This window comes from Indicator indicator, chromosome 6 (assembly GCF_027791375.1).
Source record: "Indicator indicator isolate 239-I01 chromosome 6, UM_Iind_1.1, whole genome shotgun sequence".
Lineage (NCBI taxonomy): Eukaryota > Metazoa > Chordata > Aves > Piciformes > Indicatoridae > Indicator > Indicator indicator.
The window spans coordinates 23,191,460-23,212,590 of NC_072015.1; the positions used below are offsets into that span (position 1 = coordinate 23,191,460).

Genomic DNA, 21,131 nt, shown 5'->3' on the forward strand with positions numbered 1-21,131 from the left:
GCTTCCTGAAGAGAAGCGTGGCCAGCAGGTTGAGTGAAGGGATGCTCACCCTCTACTCCGCTCTCCTGAGACCACACCTAGAGAACTGCATTCAGCTCTGGGGACCTCAGCATAAGAAGGACATGGACCTGCTCAAGCAGGTCTAGAGCAGAGCCACAAAGATGATCACTGGGCAGAAGCACCTCCCCTATGAGGACAAGCAGAGTGAGTTTGAGTTGTCAAGCCTAGAGATGGCTCCAGAGAGATCTTAGAGCAGCTTTTCAGTGCTTCGAGGGAGCCTTCAGAAAAGATGGGAAGGGATTCTTGATCAGGGAGTATAGAGATAGGATGAGGGGTAACAGTTTCAAATTGAGAGTAGATTTAGACCACATATAAGGAAAAAATTCTTTACTTGGAAGGTGGTGACACTGGAACAGGTTGCCCTGTTGTGGATGCCCTTTCCCTGGAAGTGTTCAAGGTCAAGCTGGATGGGGCTTTGAGCAACCTGATGTAATGGGAGGTGTCCCTGCCCATGGCAGATGGGTTGGAAGTACATGATCTTTAAGGTCCTTTCCAACCCAAACCTTTCTATGATTCTATGATTCAGTGATGAGGAAAAGGCTAAGGTACTTAATATCTTCTTTGCTTCAGTCTTTCATAGTAAGACCAGTTGTTTGCTAGATACCTAGACCCCTGAGCTGGAAGATAGGGATGGGGAGCAGAATGAAGCATCCATAATAATTAGTGACCTGCAGCACCACTGACACCTAACCAAAGGCATACACCCAAGGGCACTGAGGAAGCTGGAAGAAGTGCTCACCAAGCCACTTTCCATCATTTACCAGAAGTTCTGGCTAACTGGGGAGGTCCCAGCTGACTGGAGATTGGCAAACATGACACTCATCTACAAGAAGGGCCGAAAGGAGGACGTGATGAACTACAGACCTGTCAGTCTCACCTCCGTGCCAGGGAAGGTCATGGAGCAGGTCAGCTTCAGTACCACTATGCAGCCATTATACCAGATGATCAGGCCCAGTCAGCAAGGACTCATGAAGGGGAGGTCCTGCTTAGCAAACCTGATCTCCTTCTACAACAAGGTGATCCACTTAGTGGATGAAGGAAAGGCTGTAGATGTTGGCTATCTGGACTTTAGTAAAGCCTTTGACACCATTTCCCACAGCATCCTCCTGGAGAAACTGCCTGCTTATGGCTTGGATGGGTGGATGCTTTGCTAGGTTAAGAACTGGCTGGATGGCTGGGCTCAAAGAGTGGTGGTGAATGGAATTAAATGTGGCTGGCACTCAATCACTAGTGATGTCCCCCAGGGGTGTGCAGGCTGTTTACTCCTTACCCAAGATTCCTCTTTGTTTACTGTCAGTTACTTAGGAGTAAAATGACATTCCTCTTTACAGAATCAAGACTTGACTTCCTTTAAAAATCCATGGTAAGGGAACTCGGTGAAAAATTTGTGGGAACCCAAAAAGACAAATCAATCAGATCACACACATCCATCTGTGTGCTGAATGCGTCGAGAACACTCTAAGAGAGTTGTAAGGCAGGATTTCTGGTTTTGTAAAGCTACATTTATCCTATTCATTATCTTTGCAGAGATGCCAAATAGTTCAATTCTCTATTATATTTCTAATGTTTTTTCCAGTACATAAGTGTCGTGGCTTGAGTTGAATCTGCTGCTGTTCATGCCATGCTCACATCATGCCAGCTTCAAAATGAAAGTGATGACTGGAATACTATGGGGCTTGAAGTTCAGATTGTAACTTGAGAGGTTTCCTGTTCCGGGTACAGCTTTTGGTGTCTGGATTTGGGGGTGTGGGTCTCTTCTGCTGAGGCTGACGTGGGTTTGGGGGATAGTGTATTAGCTCACTGCCTTCTGCTTGCTACTGCTTTCTGCATTTTGTTGTGCTTTTTCTGCAAACAGGGCTAAGGTAATTATAGGTGCATTGTATTATCTCATTTATATTAAACTCTTTTTATCTCAACTCCTTATCTCAACCCTGAGGGTTTTTTGTGTGTGTGTTACTTCTCCTCGCTTCTTAGAGGAGACACAGTTTTCCTTATTTCCCCCATACCTTGCAAACACCAACTATACTTTCACCCTTTTCCTCTGAATTTTTTTATGGAAACTGAAAAAGTGGCATTAGTAGCATTTAGCAATACCATTCAGTAATATTTTCTGTATTTCCTTGTTCCTCTTGGCAGAAAGAGACCTAATAGAGATGTATTTATGTGCCTTTTCAATTTCTGACAGCACTGCAGACTCTAGCACATCATCTTGAGAATACTTTGCACTGCTGCTGCTCAGACAAAGGAACTACAGCATGCTCCTTAGACAAAGAAACTAAAGTGCATTCTCTATGTTATTGAACAAGCTTTATGTTCATTATCCACCTGTGAAAAATGTAAAGCAATGCTGAACTGTTTTATCATCCTACGAGAATAGCAGGCAATTTTCTGGTGAAAGAGTAAAGCAGTATTTATGTCAGTGTGGCAAAATAAATAATTTTCAAATGTCTTACCATACTCATAAACTCTCAACATCTACAGAAATGCATCACTGAGGTAAATAAACTTCTAAATAGAAATGCAGATAGCACGACTGGTATAAAATCCTCTAGAAGACAAGGGTACTAAAAGCCTGATGGAAAGTTTCATAATTACCATGCAGTATTTACAGCCTAGTACACTCCAAATGAGCAATTGCTGCACAAATGTGACACAAAATATATAGAGAAAGAGAGAATCTCCATTTTTGATGGGTTTATCTATTAATTACCTATCTCTAATGAGAGATAGACTTTCTCAAAATACTGCATCATGCTAATTATGTCCCCTGCCTTCTAATCAGGCATCATACACAATCCAGCACACAATATCCAAACTCTAATACAAAAAATAGGAGGACAGTATGAGTTAAGTTTTCTTAGCAGCTGTATTACTGTATCATCTCCAGACCTCTGGGAATTAGCATTAGGTTTATTCTTAAACCATGGAAGGACATCTCATACATTCCTGACTACCTGGTGACTTCTGAAAAACAAAACAAAACAAAAAAACACCAACAAAAAAGTTTTCATCTTTAAGGCTTGTATAACTTGAGCATCTGAACAGCATTATGGAGAAAGAGCACCTCTAATAAAGATTCAATATCTCTCCCCTTGTCAAAAAATACCTGCTGTTGAGAGATACCATGAATTGCCTGAGAATATTTACAGGTCTGCTACCAAAACTGGAGATCACAGCTAACACTCATGATACTGCCATTAATGATCAAAGACAAAGGAACTTATTAATACAAAGCATTCACATTTGAGGCCTTATTCATCCACACAAAGAGAATTAAACTGTAACAAATGAAAAAGATATACAAACAGTCATGAAACTCCTTTTAATCAATTAAAAAAAAAAACCAAAAACCAAAACATTAAAAAGTCAGTCAACTGACTGACAAAGTATTGTCCCTCCTCCTTCAGAACAAATCCTGTTTTCGTATCCTCAGGGAACTTACCAAAACCTGAGAAGTGACCTATAATATGCGGTATTTTGCAGAAGTAAAAGACAAGGTTTTGAAAAACAGCAGAAACTGATTCATTGCATCCTTCCTCAGAATGTTGAAAAAAGTATCTGTTATTCTCAAAGGAGACTTCTGGATGCTCCATAGGAAAAACAAAACCAAACAAAACAACCCCCCCCCCCCCAAAAAAAAAAAAAAAAACAAACCCAAAACCAAACCCACATTCACAGAACATTTCAGGGAGAAAGGAAATGTGTCATAAGAGAAGGCTGCAAAGACCTCACCCAGAAGACCTTTAAGTCAAAAGAAACCTCCCTTCCTCTCTGAAAGATGATAAAAAAAGCCATGCACTCCTGTCTTATTGATTTCTAGTAGACATTTCTGGCTTAGGTGTAACCTGTGAAAAGAGAGATAACTAATCTGAGTCCACCCACCCTTTTGCTGAATCTGCTCTTATTAAAACAGAATACAACTGTCAGATGGTTCCCACCATAAACTGCTCATTACCTTTCACTGTATACAGAAATACAGGAAAAACTGTGAGGTGAAAAGGGAAGAAAATACCTACTGCATAAGGCTATTTTGCCGCAGAACAAAAAAGCATACAACCCCTCCCCCAAGTACAACTACAATATTTTCTACAAAAGTAGCATCATCCAACTAAATAAAACCAAATAAATTTGAAACTCTTGTTCTTAGGATGTAGGAGTCTGATCAGAGCGGAGTTTTCACAGTAAGTAATTAGAGCAGATGCACAAAGGATGAGGAGATGACAGCAAGCTGGTAAGAGTACAGTGCTTACAGAGATGATCACAGCAGATGTTAATCGAGCAGGTTTTATCCACCTCTCAGTGCTGTAGGTAACTGTGGTAGATGTTCTCATCCAGTTATGATTCTTCTGTCCCTCAACTTCCCTACAATAGCAGTCCCTGCTGGCACCATGCCTCTCCCATAAAATGAAAGGAAAAAAAGGCTATCATCCACACAAATACAGGTTCTTTCTAAGCACTCAGCATCTCCTCAAAGAAAAGGCAACCACAGGAGTATTGTTATTTGAAATACCAGATTTATCCAAAATACTCGGGGACAAAGGAGATTCAAGAAACTAACTCACAGGGCACACAGATGGAAAGCTCTACTGATGGCATCCTTACTGACATAGCTGTGCATAGAAGGAACATAGCCTACACTGTTCTCCAGGATGTGTATTCATGACTTAAGGGCTTCATTTTGCATATCCTGGGTAATACGTTATTTTGAAAATGCGCAGCAGTTTGAGTCTGATTGCGCATCAGTCAAGGTTATTCTTGAAGCCAGCTCACCACAAATCTCTGGTGTTAGATTATGAAGTAAGGTGGGTTGAAGAGTGGTAATCACTTTGTGCAAACACACAAGAAAGATATTTGCAAAAAAACCCTGCTGTGCTAGGGAGACAGTAATGGAAGAAATGCTTGCTTTGCTCAGATTTTTATACTAACGATCTCAACCTAAAATTCCTTTTGCAACAGAAGGTGGCACAGTGAAAAATAATATGATCTTAAAATCACAGTGGCCAGATACCGAGTTGCTGAGCAACCATATGTAGCTTCTGACATCTTAAAAGTTCAGACAACATCAAGCTATAAACTCAGCTTCCTAGTTACTGACAGCTGAGCTAACCATTTCTAAAAATCTTGGCCACCGTTTTAAAATACATTTTACTTCTAAGGAAGATAATGAGTCACATTTCCAAATGGCTTCCAAGTCCCATACCTATAGCATACACACATAGACATGGGAAATGTGAGAACTGCAAATTCAGGGACAGATTCTGGAAATTTGGGAGAGTCTAATGATTTAAAAACACTTTGAATGGATTTACAATGTTCATTGTGGTTTCAATATAATTTTATCCATACATTGCCTTAATTTCTTCTATATTGATAGTACTTGAACACTATTCTATGGTTCTTGCTGGCACAATGCATTCTAGGTATACCTTCACTATAGGCTATGCTTGCTCGCAGTGCCATTTGAAATATTTCAGGATTGCCTGCAGATGGTCACAAATTCAATGGCTTTCAGCAGGACATTTGAGTATTTCCTCCTTTTGAGAGATTCTTAATATGCTCAATCAACTAAAGGTGACCTAAGCTTTCAGTCACTAGTGTATTCTATTTATATTGGTTTACATATAAAAGGATAGTCAATAGTACTGCAACACAAATTCTGCTGTAAGAAAGGCACCCCTACCAAAGGGATGAAAATGCTAAGTGGCTAGGATGCTCAACCCCATGTCCTGTCAGCTCCACTGCACTCCTATCAAAAATTGCAAGCAGAATCATAACTCTTTCACGTGCAATATGCACTGGAACAGAAGAACATATGTCTCTGGAGTCTGCTATTTCCAACAGGAGAACAGAAATGAAAATAAAAGAAAGAAGGAAAATGCTATATGGATTAGTACAAGAAAACATCAACCAAGATGGCATAAAAACCATTTCCTCCCCATTTCCACATTTGTAGTCTCTTTCCATTTAATAACACGTACAGCAAATACTGGAAGTATCTTCTTTATATAAAGAAGAAATTTGGAAAATTTTTAGTGCGAGTACCTTATCTTCTCCAGGAAAGATATGTAAGTCTCATTTATATTTGTTCAAGTTAAAATGATTCTCTTAAAGTTCAACTTCTCATTTAGGCATAAAATTGGTCAAAACCAAACTGGAGATAGGGCGAAAGGAGCCTGCCAGCAATGACAGAGTATGTCTGTAACTGTTTGGCTGCAATATTCCTTTTTATTCATGTCATGAAGCCACTTGAATTCTTGGTAAGAATATATTAGCCTTACTTAAACTACTGGGGGCAAGTAGTCTGCTGTAAAGGTCTGGCCCTCATGAAGAATGAGTCGTCAACAACTGTGCTCTGTAACTCAAGTATGAGATCTAGTGGTAAAGAGAGGAACATGAGAAGCAGGGCAAACCCCATGGTATTTCACATACATTATTTTGTCTACAGCAGCCTCCAGGCAATTATGTAAACATGGAAATAAAACCTGAGAATTGTATAAAATTTACAGTAGAACACTCTGAAAGTGTAAGGCTAGTTCTTCAACTGGACCACAATATAATTTTTATTTAAATCCACTGTCTTGCCATACAACAACTAAGATTAAGTCCATTATATAAATGTTGTATCTGTTATATTGCCCTATTCCTCTATTACTGCAGGAATTTCCCTGGTTAGTAACAAGTCCCAGATACCTCCTATTACATCTACATATGTACAAAGCGCTTCTGTTCTGAAAATCACAGTGGCTGAAATAGCACACAGTTCCTTTATTACAACCTACAGGTTGCACTTCTGATTTCTGGAGCTGACATCAGAGTTATTCTACTGATGAAGGCACTGAAGAGCTCTCTTTCAGTGTTGATGTTGTCTCCAAAAAGCCTCATGATTTTTTTCCGAATAAACCACTCCATTTCGTAGAAAAGTCTCTTACAGAAAATCCTTAAGGCTTTCTGTATCATTCACCCTCACTCCAGTTCCCACAAACTCATTTGCTGGTGCGCAATGCTCTTGACCTCCAAAAGACTCAAATATTCGAGGTCTTACAAGAAATGAACCAAACACACTTCCTTTTGCATTTGAAGAGAGGTCAATGAATAAGCCTCTCAGGAGATGGGTTTAACTCTGCCAGACTTCATGTGTAGCTTTTCCCTGAGTGATCTCTCTCATGCATGTTTTCTCTTAGTGCCTATACAGTGTATGACTTTTGGGGTGGGGACTCAGTTTACACTGTGACTACTCTTAAAGTGGTCCTACATTCTGCTAGCACATCATCTGAAGCACTGTATCAGAGGACAGAGTTTGTTTGCATAGAGGATTCCATTTCTGTTCACCCCCAGACTGTTCTGCTCTGCTCTCTGGATGGTGTGGGCTCCACATTGCAACTTAAGAAAGGAAGAGACCTCCTTGCTTCTAAAGCATTAACCTTATGGATTCCATACTGGAAATGTCACCATACCCTTGTGTTTTGAAGAATACTTTTTCCAGGTGACTTCTCATTATTCTAAATAGCATCATTTAGAAGATGTTTAGCAAAAAAAAAAAAAAAAAAATATGGGGGGGGGAATCTTCAGGGAAGAAATGTGTAGACTCTTTTGAGTCTGCATTCCTTTGCAAATGACTTAGTGAATGTTCAGCATTGCTCAACTGTGCTCTGAAGAGAACTGAGTATTTTCTAGAACAGATTTAGAACAGTTTCAGAGGGAATGCTACCTTTAAACAGACAAAGAAAACTAATGATACTGCACTAAAAAATAACTCAAGTTATTGCAGGGGTCTTACCCTCAAGGAGGTAAATTACTGTAAATCCCACAGAAACAAGACCTGCAATATGACATAATTCTATTGCAGTAATCCACCTATTCAGAAAAGTGAGTGAAGAAAATCTAAAGTATAAATTAGAACATACCAGTTTTCATATACACAGACATTTCTGATTGCAACAAATAGGCAGGGAGATGAGAAATAAATTTCTAAAGAATCATCTGTGCTGTAAAGAAAATTGAATGCCCTGAATCTTACCAATCAATTAGAAGTGATGGGCTGATTGGGTTAGAAAGTCAAACTAAGGTATTCATAACAGTTACAGTTTCCTTTTTTCCAGACAACTCAATGGAACCAGATAGTCAAAAAAAAAAGAAAACCCAAAACCTTCTGAAAGCTTAGAATACCACCCTTCAAATTTTCTATTACTGTGCTAGCTCACTGGAAACAAACATGTTCTCCTTTTGCAGGATCTTCCTGTTAGTAACAGTTGCATATAAATAAAGTTTTCTAAACAAACATCTTATCTTTTTATGGAAGGAAGTCCATTAATAATGAATTTACGTCCTTCCCTGAAAAAAAAAAAAAGATCAGTGCTAATTCTTTCCCATAAACTAAAGAAATAAACTTACACCCTGAGATTTTTCACTGTATTTTCACAGTAAACTTGCATAGTCTGCACGTAGATAAACCAGAACTGTTTGGATTTTCTTACAAACAATACATCTGTTGCTACCTTGTCACATAATAATTAATCCCTTCCCTCATTTTTTGATTGTTTTATGGAACTTATGCTTCGTTTCAACGATACTCCACACGTCCTTTTTCAAACTACAGGGTGGCCTCTGAGTAACCTTCAGACTGGAAGCTTCGGGAGCAGAACATAACTGTTTAATATTTGGACCTATTCAACCATTTTCAGAAAGATGTCCTTTACCCAACAAATGCAGTCAAACAGACTTTAGCAACCGTTCTCAGAATCTACCTTGCTCTTCGTTGAATTTGTTGTCTATGCTAGACATTTCTATTGCCCAAAATTAACTTCATCATAGAAAATTTTCTGACACAATCTTCATCTGCTTCCCTTCTTCAAAATACCTTTTTTTTTAGACTAAGAGATTTTGAAGTCAACACAAAGCTACACCCAATAAACAGACTGTTTCCCAACAGTTTGAGAAAGCCAGCAATTTAATCTATTTGCAACAATGCTGCAAATCGAAATGTTAATGTGTTTAAAGAGAGTTTAGATTTTTGGTGGTTTTGTGAAACACAATTTAAAATCTCAATGTCACACCACCAGAAGATAACCCTAAGAGAATGGCAAAATGATATAATCTGATTACCATACTTGTATAAATTTAAGAGAATGTCATAGTACCTTTGTACAAAAAGATCTTTCTATCTTAAACACATATTTAACTCTGGGGAACACAAGAAACTTCATCATAATATTTAAAGCAGGAATTTGAAAAGGAAGTTTTAAAAAAGAAAGTGCATCAAATGTGCAAGAAAACACTGGTTTTCTTCAGTTGTGTCTATAAATAATTACTATTTCAAAGGCCTTTATTCCAGTTTTGAAAGATGTCACACCTTTAGATATCCTAAGAATGGGAAAATAAGATCCTGTGATCCTTTATCAAGAGTGTGCATCGGCTTTCCTTACACAGTACTTCACTGGAGAAAGCACTTAAGATATACCATAACACAGATAAATAAAAGTGACAGGGAGTGAGACCGGTGAGACTGAGCACTAGATTCCTCCTCCTCCACTATACTGAACTCAAAGATGACTTCCTTACTCTATTTCCCAGTCATATGATTGATTTTCCAAAGATCAGTGTGCTGTAGAGGTGACAAGCCATAATGGAGTAAGAGTCAGTCCACATTACAGAACCTCGAAGGTACTGGTTCCTTGCATTCTTATTTAGCATACATATATAGCTTCACACACTGACTTTTACAGTTTACATTTAGAATGGAATACTTTTTGTTGATGGTGCAACCCAAAGTCTTAATATACTTGCACATATTTAGTAGCACACATACCGGGATGTTACTACAAAACCAAGAACTATTTCCTCTTCCCTCTATTAATTAAATTTACAAAAGATTAGGTCCTCCCAAAGGTTTCACCCTATTTCTCTGTATTGCAGAACAGTGACCTTTTTTAAAAGCAAAAACAGGACACTGTTTTAAAAGGTTTTGTAAAACAGAAAGCAGAGCAGATTATTTGGTATCCCACAGCAGCACTGAAAACATGGATGTAGACAACAGCCTGACAACTCTGGGCAAAATATGCTGAAGGTTTTTGTCAGTGATTAGAACCTGGTTTTCCAAGACTGTCCTGGCAACTCAGGATACCTAGTCACTCTATACAATTTCCAGCTTTCCTGCCTTACTTTTTCTTCACTCTACTTTTTTTTTTTTTTAGCCTAATACCTCACAAAGCTTTTCTGATTTAAAGAGATTCTTGACATGGGAGAAACCTTGAGGCAGTCTCAAGAAAGTTCAGTAAATATGTACAAAACTCCCAAGACTTTTGATAATTTCATTTTCTAAGATGAAGAGTATTGGTAAGCTGTAGCTAATGGCTAGCCAAAGTATTTGCGAATGACTTTAGCTTTGATGAATGAACTAATGGTAGCCCAGCACATCAAGCAAAGAAGCCCACTCTTTGGTATCACTGTTACCTGTGCTGCTGTCTTTTCTTGTTCACTCATATTCATGTTCTGCAACGCAGGTGTCACAACTGGTGGAGGAGGTGCTCTGCGCTTCTTCACTTCTGCATTTGCTGTCATTCCTGAGATGTTACCAAGCGACAGTGATGGACCCAGGCAACTGGAGCGAGAATTCACTGAAGGGGAATTTGGGGCTGTGGAAAAACCCTGTAAATGGATTAATGTCTTGGATTAAAATCACTTTTAAAAAACAGTGGGGAAAAAAAGAATACAAAAACAAGACATCTGTGGTTACTGTTTAAACAATGATATGAATAATCATGTATGTTCTTTTGTCAAACTTTCTGAATTGCACACTCTAACTTTTGGAAACTTCTAAAGGTCAACTGGTACAAAGCTTACAGGCAATATTAATAAGACAGAAGGTGCAATGAGCACCTACTGCAGTTTAATAGATTTGCAGGCAGGCTGGACCCAATTACTTCTGGAGGTCCCTTCCAACCCTTAGCATTCTATAATTCTGTGATTGATGGGAAAAATACTGCTGCTTGCTATCTAAAATACAAGCTTCATCAAGACACATAATTATGGTTATACAAATGCATTTGCAATTGTCTTTAAATTAGAAGCAATACACTTTTCTGAAAGAAAGATTTATTCTTAAATAAGGACACTGCATTAATCATATGCTGTCTGTGTATTTTATTATCAATCTGCCTGATTTGACCTAAGTCTCCTCTGCAGATTTACACAAGAGAAACTGCTACTATCAAACTATTTCCAATTTACCTGCCCGATCAAGCATAATCATTCACAGTCTACTGAAAATAACCATTTAACCTGGTCAAAAGAAGTCATATTAACAGGCACTATTCTGGATTTTAACAGCCCCAGATGGAAGGAGAATCGTGGAATGGCCTATGTTGGAAGGGACCTCCGAGATCATCTGCTCCAAACTCCCCACCATGCCCAGGGACACCTCTCAACTAGACTCAGCTGCTCAAGGCCTCATCCAGCCTGGCCTTCAACACCCCCAGGGAAGAGGCATCTGGGCAGCCTGTTCCAGAGTCTCACCACTCTTGTGCTGAAGAACTTCTTCCTAAGATCCAGTCTAAACCTACTATCCCTCAGCTTAAAACCATTCCCCCTCTTCCTGTTGCTATACACCCTAATGAAAAGTCCTTCTGCAGCCTTCTTTGAGGATCCCTCCAGGTACTGGAAGGCAGCTCTAAGGCCCCCCCCAAGAGTCTTTTCTTCTCTAGGCTGAACACCCCCAGCTCCCTCAGCCTGTCCTCATAGCAGAGGTGTTCGATCCCTTGGATCATTTTTGGGGCCCTCTTCTGGACTCGCTCCAACAGGAGAAACAGAAACCATTTCAGTAATTCCTTAATGTTAAAAATTACTTTAACTCTCACTGAAAACTTGATAAAATCAATTTTAAAAGTTTAATTGATTTCAGATCAAGGCCTTAACATACTTGTATATTAATACACAAACAGAAATAGATGGGCCCATACATTAGTAAATCTACAAATAGGAAAGACTAAGAAACATGACTGCTTAAAAATGTCTAGTTCTGTCTTAATTTAGTTTTGACTCTTAAATTCAACATAATTATTTTTTTGAATCTGCTAATAAAGGTCTTGCAAAAACTCTTCCCTCAAATCTACAATTCACCTTTTGCAATCTGTTCTTGCAAAAATCACCCACTGAGGACATAAAGCTCTCACAAGGAATTTTGCCCCAAACCACAGAATACATACTGTCAGAAAACTCAAGGCAACCAAAAATCCCATCATTTTTATTTTCAGAGAGGCAGTTCTGTGAACCTAAATTCTCCAATCTGAAAATTGAAGGAAAATGCTTTGCTTCAATTTTATGACTGCCTCATCACTGTGGTGAATATCTGGATTTCTGTAGCAAGTGTAACTCAGTGAATGTGACTTGTGACATGGCTTCCTAACTCTGTTTTACAACTGCCAAGTTTAATCCTAGGTAAAAATTAAAAATATGGGGCAGCAAACTGAAAAACACAATTAATTTAATTTCAGGACTATTTTGGCATGACTCATCTTTTGTTCTAAACCTAATCTAGAGAGACAACACCTCACCCAGCTTTCATATTTTATGCTGTGTTAGGTGCAGTGCAGCTTCTTTCCAAACCACTGGAGTTTGGAGGTTTGTTTTCAGGCAGGTTAGTAAGGCAATTGTTAAGAGTAGGTAACCTTAATTAAGCAAACTTGTAATGACCTGATAAAAGCAGTATGAACACAGACAGAGAAGTATAGGTTAGCAGTCAAATTATACTCCGTTCTAGTAAAAAGTCTTGAACATGTAAGGAACCACAACCATAGACTATAACCTATTTAGTTTCCATAAAGCAGGTGTTGGAAGGAGGCAAGAAACAGCTGTAGTACCCACAGAAACCACAAGGTTTCACAGATCCATTGCTTCACTTTACACTTGTCAGCTGGCTTTCTCCCTCTCACTAAACTTACAAAATCCAAAAAATATTGTATTTTTAATAATAGTTAAGATGCTTTTCTGGGATCAATACTTGACTTCTAGGATTTTTTTTTTTTTTAGCTCTTCTAGTTTGAAAAATATTTTTGGAAAGGACAAGAGGAGCTAGTTAAAACCATAAAAGTACGAAGTCTCAGAATAACCTGGTGACTTTGGCACACCAGCCCCATCTTCAAAAGACACTAAGAAATCAGTGTTCTACAAGACTACCAAAATCCATTGCCTGCTGACTTTAACACAAGCTAGACTAAGAGCCTAACGCAGAGGACAGTCTGTGCTCGCAGGTTATCAACCTAGAATGGAACTATAAAATTTCTTTTGCAAACTTCTCCCTTTCCAAGAATAAACAGAAGCTCTGGTATCTACTTATTATATCTGAAAATTTTAGTACTAATATTAATGAAATAATGTAAGATTAATCTACTAAAAATGTAACTGCACACAAAAACAGGTATGTCTAAAAATGTAAGTCAGTTTATGTTTGTTTTCAAAATGTATCACTCATATATGAAACTCTCTTTTTCAAAGCTCTGCTATTAGCATCTCCTTGATTTTCTGATGACACAAAATGGCATTTAAAGGTCAGTAAGGAAGAGTTTGCCTGGGAGAATGATTTGACTTCCCTTTCCCCGTTCACACTGGACAATAAAATTTTTTTAAAATGTCAAGTTCTTTTCTTGTGAGGTTGCTACAGCCAGGCCCTTTATTCTGCAGCTGTCTGCCAAAACTCACATATTTGAGCTCCCAGTCTTGTTATGCAATTTCCTTCTGAGGAGTTTTAAAATCAGAAGTAATCAATTGAGCTTGGTACTTGAAGTACCAAATGCATAAGGCAAAACTTAAGCGGCTTTATTGTCTTCCAAAACCGAGACCAAAAAAATAGGAACAGAAGTATCCCAAAGGAAATATTTTCTTCAGGTGTAGTATGGGTAAATATGAAAGGTAAGATTTACAGCAAGTAGACAAATCCATCTACTCAGTGACAGCAAGAATATGTATACTTGTTGGACATGTAAACTCAATTAATGCAAACTTCTACTGATTTGCTGAATGACACGACGACTGATTACAACTGCCCATTTAAAATGCCAGACAGCTTATGTCAGACCTACTGCACAACTTGGATGCTTTCCTTGACATGATACTAAAAATTCCTTATACTAGCACTAAATTTGACAACACCACACTGAATTAATCAAAGCTCCTGCTTCAAAACCAAAGTATAATACTGCAGTCATGAGACTGCTTGGAGACATAATTTAAAAAAAAAAAGCAAAATTGTGACTACTCAGATTTTCCTTTCTAACCAGCCACACAGAATACAGTTTGGGTTTTGTACTCTCTGAAGCACTTGTGATTCTGGTACTTGCACACCGTCTACAGTCAGAAAGGGGGGGGAAAAGTTAACCTTTTCCTGCTCTGAACTTAAAAAGAAATATGCATTTTTATTCAATTTGCTTTATGTTGCTCTATTATCTCCTTGCATTTTGCTATTGGTAGGAAATTACATGATCACCCATTGCAACATTAAAAGAGAAGGAACTATTTCATTTCCACAACATCAATTCATACAGGCAACACCATGTTGATTTTGTATGTCTGGCAGTTAGGCTTTCAAGGTTTCACTGTGAATGTTTCCGGTTATACATTGAAGTCTGTACAACGACAGTGTTATCTTATGCTGGTTTAAGTCTATTGCAGTATCTAGCCAGCAATTCCAGATCATGTGGTCAGGGTCCATTTGGTGGACACTAGAATTTATACATCCAGAATCAGAAATACCTGACAATGTTCCCTCTCCTGTGCCTCTGCCAGTTCTCCCTCACTGTGGCCAAACACATTTCTCTCATTTTAGTACAAAGTTTGTTGATCAGAAATCCTAGCAGTGCCAGGTGCAAGAAGGCCATCTCCTTTACAAAGTCTTCTATTTTATCTCCCACACCGAAGTAGCATGACCAATCTGTTGCTACAGAACTTGCTACAACCTTCCTGTAACACAGATTAGCACAATCTGCAATCATGCTATTTTATTGCTTAACTATCCCTGTATTTTTTTCCTTGTACCTTAACTATAATTTCCTTTCCTAGAAATTTATCTGATTAGTTCCTGTCCTCACTTAGGTAAGGTCATGTGACGTAAAGAGTCTCTACGGCTAGGAGTGCAGCCTTGGTTTCAAGCTCCAATTGATTCATGTTCACTTCTCATGTCTTGTGCTGTCCAAACTCTTCTCCAGTAGAAAAGCTGGAAGAACAACCACACAGCTTTCCAAAACAAACCAAGGGACTTAAATTCACTGTTTGTGAATTTTTAAGTAGGGAACAAGTGTGGGTATTAACTCAAGTCCTTTGTGCTAACACTGAGTGTGTGAGGAAGTACTTGGGCAGAGAGAGCTTCCAAGAATCTTTTGATCTTGTTACACTTCCTGTGTGCGAGGCAATATTAAAAACTCCATTTGAAGATCAGATGGATACTGAATGAACATGGAAAAAAAAGCTAAACATGCACATGTTTGTCAATTTTTACAAATATGAAGAAACAGATGAAGTAGAGCCAAACCTAACTGCTCATGTAAGAATCACCTACTACTACCACCTCCCTCAGTTTTCAGACAGTCTGAGATCACACATATAATCTGCATTCTCCAAAAGTGAGAGATGATACACGTAGAGCAGCGGAATACAAGTCTGTAAATTCAACAATGTACGTATAATATTCAAGCAATTCAGGGGCCACCAAATTTTTTATACCTTTTGGAAGATTTTATGATAGATGTGATTCCTCAATGCTTAGAGAATACAAGCATTTAAAACACCTCTGGTGATTTAAAATTGTTTAACTCCTCCAAACAATCTCTTTGGTTTCCATGTTTCACTCCACATTTTCTCAAGTCACACTATTCTTCACTCTTAGCAAAATCTTTGCCTATTACTGCTACCCTAAATCAGTCACGCCAGTCTGAAGAAGTCTCCCTGGCAGAATGAAGAAAACAGTCATAGTGTATCAAAGGAAATAGATGCAATGATTTTTTTTTTCATCATAGTGATACATACAGAAAAAGGAAGACAAGCCAACTTGATTTACATCTGCGTGCTCATATCATCTCTTTTATTTAACTGACAGCATTTCATATAAATTCCTTGGGTTTTGTTTGCTGGTGTGGTTTTATTGTTGTTGTTTTTTTTTTAAATCCCAACAGAATTAGCAAAAATAACCTTTCTTGACAGTAGTCACTGCCCTTTTTGAATGGTGGCACAGAGGGAAAGCAGGCAGAGCCGTGTCTCAAAAACTCAGAAGTGGGGAGCAGACAGCATGCTGCCTGGTGCAAATAAAAATACCAGGACTTATAAATCAGTCTTCAGAAAGCACACATAAATAATTTGTGTCTTCTCCTACCAAGCTGGACAATCAAGTCATTGCAGCAACCAGCACGTATGTATTCTGTGGACCTCATGAATCAGCTGAGAAACTTGTCAGCTGCGACTCCAGTGAAAATACACTTGGTACAAATCTTTCTAATGCATAATTTGTTTAATTTCTGTCACTGTATGTACTATGAAGGATGAAAATTTGTTTTGCTGAAATCTAAAGCCATTTACCCACAAATGAAAGAAACTTAGATTGCTAAACATTCTGTTCTTAACAGCTTTCACTGTAAAGCAAGTACATCTATGTTCAGAAAAGCAAATTTCAGCTCAAAACCACAGAAACTTCAGCTCACAACCACTTAATATTCTGCTATCCATCAAGTTCTCAACTTCCAGAAATACAGCTAAGAGCTATGTAACAAAGTTATTGGACGACATTTGAGCATTGGTATAAATTCACTGACACCCATGAAACAGCCATAAGCTTCAGAACACGTGCATTACATGTATCTTTGTAAGTGGATATAACTAAATCCATGTTTTTTAAAAAAACACATGGATGTCCAGTGCCATTTTAAAGGACATTAAAGCGACAGATACATCCCAGAGAAATCACAGGTGTTTATGCACAAGCTTCCCAAATATGCCCACTTCCTTCATGCCCTTCTTGTGTTATGCACCTGATACCACAGTCTGTTGTTTTTAACCTTCCGGATGACAGATATATTTTAAATACCCTAAAATGTAAATATTCTTGCTTTTGTTTTGGATATGCAAACCCCAGGGAGGTATTTTCTATGCTCCATGGTAGGTTAAAGGACAAGTCCATCATTTAGTGGGAGAGAGGAGTGCAGGCTGCAGACACAATCTGAAGTGAATTCTAAAGTCAGGCTGAACTATAGATGAGTCTGGATGCCAGCAGATGCTTAGGATAAGCTTTGTTTGTGTTTCTTACAAGCGCAAAATTGTTTATCTTGACTTTCAGAAGCATGTGGAGAATTTTGTGTTTAATTTGCTAGAACGCTCTTGTATTTTTTTTCCCTTCCTCCTTTTTTTAGTATCATTTTGGAAAAACACCAGAATTGATTTTTATACATATATATATATCTATATATATATATATAGATATATATATAATATGTACCCTCTCTCAGGGCTGCTTTACATCTTTCTGGTTAGACTGCTAAAAATTTTAACTTCCACAAATCTAACTCTTTTTGTCACAGTGCACTGTCAAAATGTGTCAGCCTATAAAAAAAGAAGACTGTATTTTGAAAATAGATTCTTCATGACTGTCAAAAAGACAAATATATAATGGCAATATGGGGAGAAAGATTGAATTGAAAATATTCCCAAAATGAAAATGGATAACAAAAAAATAGGCAGTCAGCAAATTCAGCTACTCAGATAACTTACAAATTTTTTGACAGCTATGTGCATATATGCTAAGTAAGCATAGCACTACTTGATAGTGCAGTAGATGGATGACAAAGGAAAATTTTTGCCACATATTATGCTAGACCAAAAAAACCCAGAAAAGTTAATCTGTATAGAAAAGCATGAAAGGCCTCATCAAATGGGACAGAAAATGGATTTGTAACAAGAGATGTGCAGGGAGTTCGGTGAATTATAAAAAGGAAACAGAAAACAATGAAGAAAACACTACAGGTCTCCTGTATACTTAGCCAAGCAGTACAAAAGCAGACAGAAAGAACTGAAGAAAGAAACAAAATGACAGTCATTATAGTGAAGAATGCAATGAATATATTCAACAGATCTGAGCTGAGAGGAGGCCCTTGCAGAAACCCAAAGACAAAAAGCTGGAAAAGGAGAGCAGCAATGTAAAACATAGAAGACTTCAGTGAATGTGATGATAGATTACTGACTGCCTTATATCCTGAGGAAGGAACAATGAACTAAGGAGACCGTGCAGGGCAGAAACCATATTCTGCAAGAAAACTCAGTGATTGGTCATATGTTAGCCCATAAAGATGGTGATGCTAATACTCATTTATTGACATGAAGACAGTGGAAGAAAAGTCACATGAACAGAACTCAAGCTGATGAAGATTCAGTAGCACAAACAAAGGATTAATATGCAGATTTGTGAATGCATAATAAATATTTCTGTGGTAGGGATTTAATGCATAAAAACACATTAAAACCTTCCAAGAGATGTCTAAAAACTAATGACAGACTCTAATGGAAAAATGGATTTTAATGAAACCTGAAGAAGAAGGAATTATAGAGGAAAATTCACATGGACTCCAAAACTCAATTCAATCCCAGTATAGAAAAAACATAAAAATCCAAGCCAGAAGGAAAATAAGGAAAGAACATTTGAAAGGAGGCTATTTACACTTGGACTTGGAAGGCCATTAAGAGATCTGGTGAGAGCAATCTTGGAAGAGCAAGGATGGAAAAAGCCACATTTTTCTAAGTCTGAATAGGCTTTCAGTAACACTTTTGCCCTATGTGAAAATAATTTAGCTTAATCAAATAGTGCTGAACAACCAAGCTGAAAATCAAAAACTATCTTTATTAATGGTCTGGCAAAAGACTTCAGGAAACAAGGAAGTTCAAAAGGTCAAAAATCAACAACAACAACAAAAGATTATTTTTGTAATTTCCACTGGTGTTAAGCACTCATCAGTCATAAATAAACACAATAAGGATCAGAGGTCTTGAGTGAAATGAATTAATCATTGCAATGAGTTTATTTTCCCCAAGCTTATTAATTCTTTTAAATCAAGCGGACAACATGGTTCATGGAAGATAGGCGTTGTTATATTTGGGATATGCCCTTCTGAAATTCAAAATATTTTGAAACACTACAGAGAACTTGTTCTGCAATATATTCTTTTAACATATAGGAACTATCAAACCATAAGAGTTGATAATTTCTAATATATTTTAATTATGGATATGCAAATTTATACTGGAAGAGGAGATGGAAATTTTGCATAAAACATACAATTTCAAAATATCTGGTCTAATATTTGCATAGCAAATTTTCACAGGGACCAGAATTATGAATAGAATAGGTCCTGTAATGATTTTTTTTGGATGTGTACTTGTTTGGTTTTGAAGAAATAACTTCTAGTTTTTACTGCAAGTATTTTTACTCCAGTTAAAATTAAAAAGTGGTTTCCCTCTATTTTAAGGAAGCGTTGTCCTTACACAAGTTTACCGCAGACCAGAAACATTAATTTCTCATCATCTTTAAGGGTCTGATGAAATTGTGACACATATGACTTTCAGCCTTCGAAAATCTCTACGTGTTACAGCTGTCGATGAACAGAGAAAATCTGTACTTACATTCTGAGGCAAATTTTCACCAAGATTTTCAGAACTTCTCCTAGCCCCCTTCAGGTACTGGAAGGCCTCCCTGGAGCCTTCTCTTCTCCAGGCTGAACAACCCCAGCTCCCTCAGCCTGTCTTCACAGCAGAGGTGTTCTAATGCCCTGATCATTTTCTTGGCCCTCCTCTGGACCCATGCCATCATGTCCATGTTATTCCTGTGTTGAGGGCTCCAGACCTGGATGCAGTACTCCAGGTGAGGTCTAACCAGAACAGAATAAAGTGGCAGAATTGCCACTCTCAATCTGCTGGCAACACAGCTTTTGATGCAGCCCAGGATGTGATTGGCCTTCTGGGCTGCAAACGCACACTGTCTGCTCATACCCAGCTTCTCATCCACCAGTACCCCCAAGTCCTTTTCTGTGGGGCTGCTTTCTATCACCTCATCCCCCAGGCTGTATTGATAGTGAGGACTGATCTGGCCCCGGCACAGAACCCTACACTTGCTCTTGGTGAACCTCATGAATTAAATTAAGCAACTTAAAGAGGTTTATCTGTGTCAACTGTCCATTGAAAAGGAAAGAAGGCCTTACACCTTCAGAGACAATGGTGAAAGCATCAGATCTTTGTCCATGCAAAAGACACCTTGAAGTACCACAAGAAAGAATGATTTTTAAAACAGCCTAGTGTAGATAATGGCTAGCAACTCATAAAAGACATGATCCAAAGTCAGTTAAAACAAGAAATTCTTCCACTGGCTGTAGCGAAGCCATCATCAGTTCTCTGAAGATCACTCCAATTTTACAATGCCAAAAGATAGTAATGCTCTAAACTATGCTGCAGCTGTCATTTCTCCAGGAAATAATTTTCTCCAGTATACTTTCAAACTCAATGAAAATCCTAACAATAACAGAACAGAAAGCATAGTTCTGATTTTTTTAAACATAAAATTTGGCTCTAGATACCCATACTCCAGTCTCTACTGCTAAGAAAATGAAGTAAAGCACCCCCAACAAAACACTTTTGAATTGGATCACAAGCAATAGGCAAGGAGTTGTTTTAAAAGCATGATCAAAACACAAATTAAAACACAAAATCCAAAAAAAAACCAATGCATGATCAAATACCCTGATCCTAGTTGTGTAACTACTTGGCGAAGGTTTAAGAAACCAAGATGTAACCACCCCAGATGGTGTTAAGCAGCATACGAGCACACATCTACAAGGCTAACAGACCCTACACTACTTCCACTCTCAGCATAATGCTTCCTTTTGATGTAATATTCAGCCACAGGAAAAGTAGAACAATATATTAAGACAATTCAAAATCCAAAGCAAAACATTAGGAAGTCTCAAAGTGCTGCCCTTCCAAAGAGGATCAAATGGGGTCTTTTTCTTAATTCAGACAGGTTGCAGAGAACATTTTCTTTCAAAAGCCCTTTTTTT

At 38.0% G+C, this 21,131-nt stretch overlaps 1 protein-coding gene across 1 annotated transcript in view; it reads right to left on the minus strand.

The window, feature by feature from the left end:
- COBL (cordon-bleu WH2 repeat protein) overlaps positions 1 to 21,131 on the minus strand; it is a 110,831-nt gene that overhangs the window by 59,114 nt on the left and 30,586 nt on the right. Inside the window, 1 exon segment of the mRNA XM_054381982.1 lies at positions 10,510 to 10,704. Coding sequence (XP_054237957.1) covers positions 10,510 to 10,704 — 195 coding nt within the window.